Below are 9,312 nucleotides of genomic sequence, written 5' to 3' on the forward strand. Positions count from 1 at the left end.
GGCCCAAGTTTGCCCAGGCCTGGCTGTAGAAAAGGAAGGGGCCTGAAGTTGTTGGGAATGGTGGGAGTTGGAGTCCATGAGGAAGAACTTCCTGACTGTGAGAGCCATTCAGCAGTGGAACTCTCTGCCCCGGAGTGTGGCGGAGGCTCCTTCTTTGGAGGCTTTTAAGCAGAGGCTGGATGGCCATCTGTCAGGGGTGATTTGAATGCAATATTCCTGCTTCTTGGCAGGGGGTTGGACTGGATGGCCCATGAGGTCTCTTCCAACTCTTTGATTCTATGATTCTATGAAATCATTTGGAGGGCCCAAGTTTTCCCAGGCCTGGCTGTAGAAAAGGAAAGGGTCTGAGGCTGTTGGGAATGGTGGGAGTTGGAGTCCAAAACACCTGGAGGGCCCAAGTTTGCCCAGGCCTGGCTGTAGAAAAGGAAGGTACTCTACTTTGGCAGGAAAAACGAAATGCAAAGATACAGAATGGGGGACAATGCCTGGCTCGAGAGCAGTACGTGTGAAAAAGATCTTGGAGTCCTCGTGGACAACAAGTTAAACTTGAGCCAACAATGTGATGTGGCGGCAAAAAAAGCCAATGGGATTTTGGCCTGCATCAATAGGAGCATAGTGTCTAGATCTAGGGAAGTCATGCTACCCCTCTATTCTGCTTTGGTTAGACCACATCTGGAATATTGTGTCCAATTCTGGGCACCACAATTCAAGAGAGATATTGACAAGCTGGAATGTGTCCAGAGGAGGGCGACTAAAATGATCAAGGGTCTGGAGAACAAGCCCTATGAGGAGCGGCTTAGGGAACTGGGCATGTTTAGCCTGAAGAAGAGAAGGCTGAGAGGAGATATGATAGCCATGTATAAATATGTGAGAGGAAGCCACAGGGAGGAGGGAGCAAGCTTGTTTTCTGCTTCCTTGGAGACTAGGACGCGGAACAATGGCTTCAAACTGCAAGAGAGGAGATTCCATCTGAACATGAGGAAGAACTTCCTGACTGTGAGAGCGTTCAGCAGTGGAACTCTCTGCCCCGGAGTGTGGTGGAGGCTCCTTCTTTGGAAGCTTTTAAACAGGGGCTGGATGGCTATCTGTCAGGGGTGATTTGAATGCAATATTCCTGCTTCTTGGCAGGGGGTTGGACTGGATGGCCCATGAGGTCTCTTCCAACTCTTTGATTCTATGATTCTAAGGGGCCTGAGGCTGTTGGGAATGGTGGGAGTTGGAGTCCAAAACACCTGGAGAGCCCAAGTTTGCCCAGGCTTGGCTGCAGAATGAGAGACGCATGGCACACTCAGAGTTTAGAAAACTCCTTCTGAAACCTTGCCAAGAAACCCGGAAGACAAGAACAACAACAATCACTAGAAGGCGCGCCAAGCAGCCAATCCGAGTAAGGCATTTTCCCTAGTGACGTCAGAGCACCACCCTCTCTGCTGTGCGGGTGAGCGCGCGCGCACAAGAGAGGCAGCGGGAGCGCGCGTCGGTCTCCTTGCATTGCTGCTGCTGCTGTTGTGTCTGCAAAACCTTCCCACTCCCACGTCTCTCGGTCAGGTAAGGCTTTCTTCTAGCAAAAAAAAAAAGGTAGAGGGTGGCCTCGAAGAAGGAGGGAAGGGAAGAGGAGGAGGAGGGGAGCCCATCTATTCATAGAAGCCAGGGATCCTAGCGTTGGAAGAAACCCCCCAAGGCTCATCCAATCCCACCCTATTCTGGCCCAAACAGGAAAACACCACCCAAGCCCTCCCGACAGATGGCCATTCAGGTTTCTGCTTGACAACCTCCAGAGAAGGAGACTCCACCACATTATGGAGGAAGTAGCCTATTCCACTGCTGCAGCATATGAATATTTAGTTGCCATTTGAATCCATTGCTTCATTGTGTCATCGAATCCTAGAGTTGGAAGAGACAGACCTGCACAACCTGAAGCCTTCCAGGTGTTTGGGTCTCCAACTCCCAGAAGCCCTAGCCAGCTTGTGAAATGGTTGGGAATTCTGGGAGCTGAAGTCCCAAACATCTGGAGGGCAACAGGTTGTGCAAGCCTGGTCTAAGGACTACCTTGGAGAAGAATTGTAACCCATTGTAATCCATGTAGAATCATAGAATCCTAGAGTTGGAAGAGACCTCATGGGCTATCCAGTCCAACCCCATTCTGCCAAGAAGCAGGAATATTGCATTCAAATCACCCCTGACAAATGGCCATCCAGCCTCTGCTTAAAAGCTTCCAAAGAAGGAGCCTCCACCACACTCCGGGGCAGAGAGTGGGTCATTGAATCCAACCCCCTTCTGCCAAGAAGCAGGAATATTGCATTCAAAGCACCCCCGACAGATAGCCATCCAGTCTGCTTCAAAGTCTCCAAAGAAGGAGCCTCCACCTCACTCCAGGGCAGAGAGTTCCACTGCTGAACAGCTCTCACAGTCAGAATCCTAGAGTTGGAAGAGACCTCATGGGCCATCCAGTCCAACCTCCTGCCAAGAAGCAGGAATATTGCATTCAAAGCACTCCCGACAGATGGTCATCCAGCCTCTGTTTAAAAACTTCCAAAAGAGGAGCCTCTACCACACTCTGGGCAGAGAGTTCCACTGCTGAACAGCTCTCACAGTCAGGAAGTTCTTCCTCATGTTCAGGTGGAATCTCCTTTCCTGTAGTTTGAAGCCTTTGTTCCATTGCATCCTAGTCTCCAGGGCAGCAGAAAACAAGCTTGCTCCCTCCCTATAACTTCTCTGCACATATTTATACATGGTGCTCATCATGTCTCCTCTCAGCCTTCTCTTTTGCAGGCTAGACATGCTGAGCTCTTTAAGCCACTCTTCATAGGGCTTGGTCTCCAGACCCTTGATCATTGTAGTCACCCTCCTCTGGACACATTCCAGCTTCTCCACATCTCAATTCAATTTGAGGTGCCCAGAATTGGATACAGTGTGATTCCACATGTGGTCTGACCAAGGCAAAATAGAGGGGCAGCATGACTTCCCTGGATCTAGACACTAGTCCTTATGCAGGCCAAAATCCCATTGCCCTTTTTGGCCGCTGCATGACATTGTCTCCGGTGCATCAGAAAACAAGCTGGCTCAAACTTTCATATGGCATTCCTTCACATATATTTAAAAATAGCTATCATCCCAACCTTCCAAGCAAAACATACCCAGATGCCTATGCTCCTTTCTAGACTTTTGATCCTTTTGGGTGCCCATCCAGCTTGTCAATATCCTTCCTGAACTGGACACAGGGTTATTCCAAATGAAGTCTGATCAAAGCAGAATAGACTCTTGACTTTCCATGATTTGGGCACTAAGGCCCCGTCCAAACAGCTAAACAAAATCTCACATCTGCTATGAACTGGAATATATGGCAGTGTGGACCCAAGCTTGAGGATGCTGTGAATGTTGCAATTGGCCACCTTGATTAGCATTTAATGGCCTTGCAGTTTCAAAGCCTGGCTTGTCACATTTGCCTCAAGCAGACAAGAATTCTTTCTCCCACCCTGGACATTCCACAGATACATAAACCTCACTTGCCTAGTTTCCAACAGATCTCACAACCTCTGAGGATGCCTGCCATAGATGTGGGCAAAATATCAGGAGAGAATGCTTCTAGAACATGGCTGGACAGCCTGGAAAACTCACAGCAACCTAATGATTCCAGCCATGAAAGCCTATGACAACACACTAAAAACATTGGGAGTGGGTGCATCAGCACTGTTGAATTGATGCAGTTTGATACTACTTCGACTGCCATGGCTCAAGGTTATGAAGCCCTTGGAATTGAAGTTTTACAAGGTTTTTATCCTTCTCTGCCAAAGAGTGCTGATACATCCTACAAATCCCATGATTTTTCATCCTTCAGCCATGGCAGTTAAAGTGCTGTATTTATTAATATTAGTTAATAATTCTATATTGTACATAGATACACCATCAGAATTCATTTTGTATTTGGAGGGAATGTTTTCCTAGGGGTTAGACTTGAAATGATGTAATACAGAAACAAATTCACCACTACAGGGACAATGTGTCTGTACATAATGCTGTATATTTCCCAAATAGTGCAAGAAGATGTCTGGCAGAGATTGGACTTAGGGCCTATGTGCAAAAGATGTCCTTTTAGCACTGATATGCTGTGCCCTTTCCGTCCTATCCAGCATGACATTGAAGTTGGCATTGCTTAAAAGAGATCTTGTTTTGTCTCCTAGAAAGCACAATGGATACAGCCAGCCACAGCCTGATCCTTCTCCAGCAGCTCAACATGCAACGGGAGTTTGGCTTCCTCTGCGACTGCACGGTTGCAATTGGAGATGTGTACTTCAAAGCCCACCGTGCTGTCTTGGCAGCCTTTTCAAACTATTTTAAGATGATATTTATTCATCAGACAAGGTAAAGTTATTCTGCTCTTTTAGGAACAAGTCAGGCCCCTTCCACATAGCCATATAACAAAATCCCCCTAAGTCTTTAATAGGAAATGTACTTCCTAATGAGCGTGGGCTGTTGGAAGCCCTAAAATGTGTAGGGAACATTTGGGGTATTCTTTGAAAACACCCCATAGTGTCACAAGAAACATGCATGAATTCCAGACCTTGTGTAGTTGCCCACATCTATATGCCTTATGAGTGTTTTTTTTCTTTGTTGTGTCAGGAGCAACTTGAGAAACTGCAAGTCGCTTCTGGTGTAAGAGAATTGGCTGTCTGCAAATACGTTGCCCAGGGGATGCCCAGATGTTTTGATGTTTTTACCATCCTTGTGGGAGGCTTCTCTCATGTCCCCGCATGGAGAGCTGGAGCTGATAGAGGGAGCTCATCCACTCTCTCCCCAGATTCGATCCTCCAACCTGTCGGTCTTCAGTCTTGCTGGCGCAAGGGTTTAACCCACTGCGTCACTGGGGGCTCCGGCATGCCTTATGAGTGAGAATGATATACGCATGTTATGAGTGAAAGTGTGAATAATGTGTGTTTCATACACATTTGCATGTTTTTGAACTGCTAGGTTGGCAGAAGCTGGGCCTAACAGCGGGAGCTCACCCTGCTCCCCAGATTCAAACTGCCAACCTTTTGGTCGGCAATTTCAGCAGCTCAGCGGTTTAATCCACTGTGCCACCAGTATTAGGAAATCAAAATACTCCAAAGTCTGAAATTGCCCACATGGGTAGCTGCGATAGTTAGTGATGCCTTAGTTTCATGTACAATTTAAAAAAAAATTCAGTTTATATATCTAAGGTGTGTAAGAAATATAGATTAATGTTGTATGTGGCCGTACAGCTCATCTCCAAAATATCTTAATATGTAATATTCCAGATAAGGGATATTCAGCCTGTACAGCTATCATCTAAAGCAGGCACCCTCAAATTGTGGCCAGTTGTTTGGGCCTCCAACTCCCAGAATTCCTGACTATTGAACAAGCTGGTAATAAGGGCTTCTGGGAGTTGGAGGTCCAAACAGCTGGAGGGCCACAGGTTGAGGATGTCTGCATTAAATCTACTAAATCTGATGTGGCCACAAAGCTTCATCCATAATGAAAAGGGCTTAGGACTCTCAGTTGTTTAGATCTGGGCTTCTTAAACTTTTCCATTCGCGACTCCCTTTGGCTTGAGAAATGATTACGTTATATAAAATAGGTATAAAAATCAAGCATTTACTGATAACAAATCAGCATTTGCAAGGCTTGCCAAAGAGGCTGATTTTCTTTTTTTTATGAAGTTCAGATGAAGCATTTTCTGCAGAATCCATTGTAAACACTACACACCAAATTCGTACAAATGTCTAAAAACAGCCACTAAGTGACATTCTGAAAACGTTTATTGTTGCCAAATTATTCATGACCCCAACATGGAGCTAAGGGGACACCATTTGGGGCCAGGACCCACAGCTTAAGAAACAGTGGTTTAATAATAATGATAATAATAATAATAATACTAATAATAATAATAATAGCTTTATTTTTGTATCCTGCCTCCATCTCCCCAAAGGGACTCAGGGCGGCTTACATGGGGGCAAGCCCGATCAAGACAATTAAAATGTAACACATTAAAATACATAAGTCAAAGTAAAACAACAACATATTGGCAATATAAAGCAGGCATCAAAATCAACAACCAATAACAACATCCAGTTTATCGTCATGGGTGGGCGGGCTGGTGTCACAATAATATAAAGGATTGGGCTAATAAGTACACGACAAACCTTCTGTGTTTCAGGTAAAACAGAATTCCCTGAGCATGCAAAAATGTAAAGAAATACAATACATGTGTAACATGTACATATGTATGCAGTTATGTCAAATATTTTATTTACACACACATACATATATATACATAAGAGTTTTACAGTAACAAAAAATACCAATCAGCAGATCCAACAAACGACGGAAATAACTCGGTTGGCCCCATATGGCATTGTCATATCTATAGATAAATAAGTGAAGTTGTGTTGCGACGTGCTTACTTAATTATTTCCCTCTTTGTTCCAAGCAGTGAATGCATAAAGATCCAGCCAACTGACATCCAGCCCGATATATTCAGCTACTTGCTCCACATCATGTACACCGGAAAGGGACCGAAACAGATGGTCAATCAAACCCGGCTGGAGGAAGGCATCCGTTTCCTGCACGCTGACTACCTTTCCCGCATGGCGATAGAAATGAACCAGATGCTCTCTCCGGAGACTCTTTCCTCCTCAAACCTGTATGGGATCCAAATCTCCACCACGCACAAGACCGTCAAGGAAAACCCCCAGGCGAAGGAAAGTTTGACCAGCCTCGGGAGTCGAACTGCTAGTCAGGGAGACCACCCCCAGCTTCAGCTGTCTCTGGCCATTGGGCTCGACGACGGCTCTTTGGAGCAGCAGATTTCTCATCCTTCGGTCCAAACGACTGCAAAACCAACAGAGGAGCCTGCAAACCCACCTGTAACTATAAAACAGGAGAAAGTCGACCCAGAGCCAATTGTATCTCAGAGTCACGCTTCTTCCTCCCCAGAGGTCAGGAGCCCAGCTTTTTCTAAAGCCAACCTCAAAGTTCATTTATGTCAGTATTGCGGGGAGCATTTTGAATCTCGAAGCAACTTGCGTGAGCATTTGTTTACTCATGTGTCCGGATCTTTGCCATTTGGGGTCCCGGCCTCAATCCTGGAAAGCAACGACCTCGGCCAACTCCAGCCCCTTAACGAAAACCACGACACTGTTGACAGTCACCGGCTCGGCTCTTTCCTTCGGAGAGAGAGCGAGCACCAATTGGAACACCCGACCCGTGGCAACCTTGAACCACTGCCCATTGGCCAGCTTTCCTTGGTATCCAAAGACTCGGAGCCCATGGAATTGAACTGCAACTTTTCCTTTTCGCGGAAAAGGAAGATCACCTGCACGGTCTGTGGCCACAAGTTTCTTCGGAAGAGCCAGTTAGTGGAGCACATGTACCTGCACAAAGGGAAACACTTCAAATTGGGGAGATGCCAGAGGCTGGCCCCAAAGTTTCAGCCATATAGCGACAATTGGACGCAAAGTATCCCCAAAAGTGCCTCCCACTCGCAAGCTCATGCCGACTCCCAAAATGCATTGGATCCTGACCTCGCTCAAGAGAACATTGCCACCATCCTTGTCGAATAGTTCCGTCGTTGTCTGTCCTTTTAATTATATGTGTTTTAAGCACACGGATGGACAGCGTTCATCTCTGTGTCCCTTTCGCTAGTGCCAAAAGTGTTCTTCTAAAATATGAACAGTTACTTGAAAGCCCCATTCTCTGTTCATTTCATAGTGTTATGGACATAGTTGTTTACCACAGCCATCCTGGGAAAAATCCAGTGGGGAGTCCATGTGGGAAAGGCAATGTAATAATAATACAGTAGAATCTTGATTATCCAATCTTAGCTCATCCAACATTCTGTATTATCCAACGCAGAATTCCCCCCGCCCGAATCCACATCTGTTTCAATACATTGCAATGTTTTGATGCTAAATTTGTAAATACAGTAATTACTACATAATTTACCATGTATTGAATTTCTTTTTCCTGTTGATTTGTTGTAAAACATGATGTTTGGTGCTTAATTTGTAAAATCATAACGTAATTTGATGTTTAATACGCTTTTCCTTCACCCCTTCTTATTATCCAACATTTTTGCTTATCCAATGTTTTGGATAAGTGAGGCTCTATTGTAATAATTATGATTATTATTATTTTAAAAAATCCCAGGTGACAGAAGAATTGATGAGAAGCAACTGGAAAAGCTTACACGATATGCGGATTTAAAGATAGAACTGCAAAGATTGGCACTAGCCAATTAAAGTGGTCCCAGTGGTGATTGGCACACTGGGTGCAATGCCTAAGACCTTGGCCTGCACTTAAAAACAACCGGCACTGGCAAAGTTACCATCTATCAGCTGCAAAAGGCCACTCTACTTGGATCTGTACACATTATTTGCTGATACATTACACAGACCTAGACACTTGGGAAGTGTCTGGCGTGTGATTCAATACAAAAGCCAGCATAGTGATCTTGTTTACTGTGTATTAATCTTGTTGTGTGTCAAATAATAATAAAAAGGTGGTCCCAGTGGTAAATGGCACACTGGGCTCAGTGCCTAAAGATGCACTAGCCAGTCAAAGGGGTCCCAGTGGTGATTGGCACACTGGGTGCAATGCCTAAAGACCTTGGCCTGCACTTAAAAATAATTGGCGCTGACAAAATTACCATCCGTCAGCTGCAAAAGGCCACCCTGCTTGGATCTGCACACATTATTCGCCCATACATCTCACAGTCTTTAGACACTTGAGAAGTGTCCGACGTGTAATCAAATGCAAAAGCCAGCATAGTGGTCTTATTTGCTGTGTACCAATCTTGTTGTGTATCAAATATTTATTATTATTATTATTATTATTATTATTATTATTATTATTTCTTACCTGCCTCTCCTGTGGCTCGAGGTCGGTTACAGAATAATCAGAACACATAAACATTGTAAAAATGCCACGAATACACATATTAAAATGTACTTATATAAAAGCTACATATTTAAACGTATTTGCATAAAATACATATTAATGCACAAAACAGGTTAAACAAAGGACACACATTTAAAATGCATTCTTAAAACGTGACTGGGTAAGCTTGCCAGAAGAGATAGATCTTAAGATAGTGTATGATGTAGTAACATCTCATGTATGTATCAACACTGGAAAAGATTATTGCCAAAGGTAAGGAAACTCAAGAAATGCATGCATAGTGGGTCAGAAGTTTGTATGCCGAGGGTTCTGCATTCAGACCTTGGCAGCTTTCGATTGCAGGTTTCGACTAAAAAAAACTAGTCCTGGTCCAAATTAGCAGACAGCTCCGCCCGCCCG

The 9,312-nt window shown here is 44.8% G+C and overlaps 1 protein-coding gene across 2 annotated transcripts; it reads left to right on the top strand.

Moving 5' to 3' along the window:
- The first annotated feature begins 1,463 nt into the window (after positions 1-1,463).
- ZBTB25 (zinc finger and BTB domain containing 25) lies at positions 1,464-8,104 on the top strand. Of its 2 annotated transcripts, none has more exons than XM_067463045.1 (3): positions 1,464-1,545; positions 4,183-4,359; positions 6,449-8,104. In XM_067463045.1, exons 2-3 carry the CDS (start codon positions 4,187-4,189, stop codon positions 7,575-7,577), a joined length of 1,302 nt encoding a protein of 433 aa, XP_067319146.1. In that variant the 5' UTR covers positions 1,464-1,545; positions 4,183-4,186; the 3' UTR covers positions 7,578-8,104. The 2 variants fall into 2 exon arrangements, with proteins under 2 accessions (XP_067319146.1, XP_067319145.1); XM_067463044.1 differs by having other exon boundaries at positions 4,179-4,359; positions 6,449-8,103.
- Positions 8,105-9,312: the final 1,208 nt, after the last annotated feature.

The sequence above is a fragment of the Anolis sagrei genome, chromosome 1 (assembly GCF_037176765.1).
Source record: "Anolis sagrei isolate rAnoSag1 chromosome 1, rAnoSag1.mat, whole genome shotgun sequence".
Lineage (NCBI taxonomy): Eukaryota > Metazoa > Chordata > Lepidosauria > Squamata > Dactyloidae > Anolis > Anolis sagrei.

What these genes read in the sequence shown, in the direction of transcription:
- ZBTB25 (XM_067463045.1), top strand. Translation starts at nt 4,187, where the DNA reads ATGGATACAGCCAGCCACAGCCTGATCCTTCTCCAGCAGCTCAACATG. An exon ending in ATATTTATTCATCAGACAAG is followed by an intron (nt 4,360 to 6,448) that starts GTAAAGTTATTC and finishes TGTTCCAAGCAG; the next exon opens with TGAATGCATAAAGATCCAGC.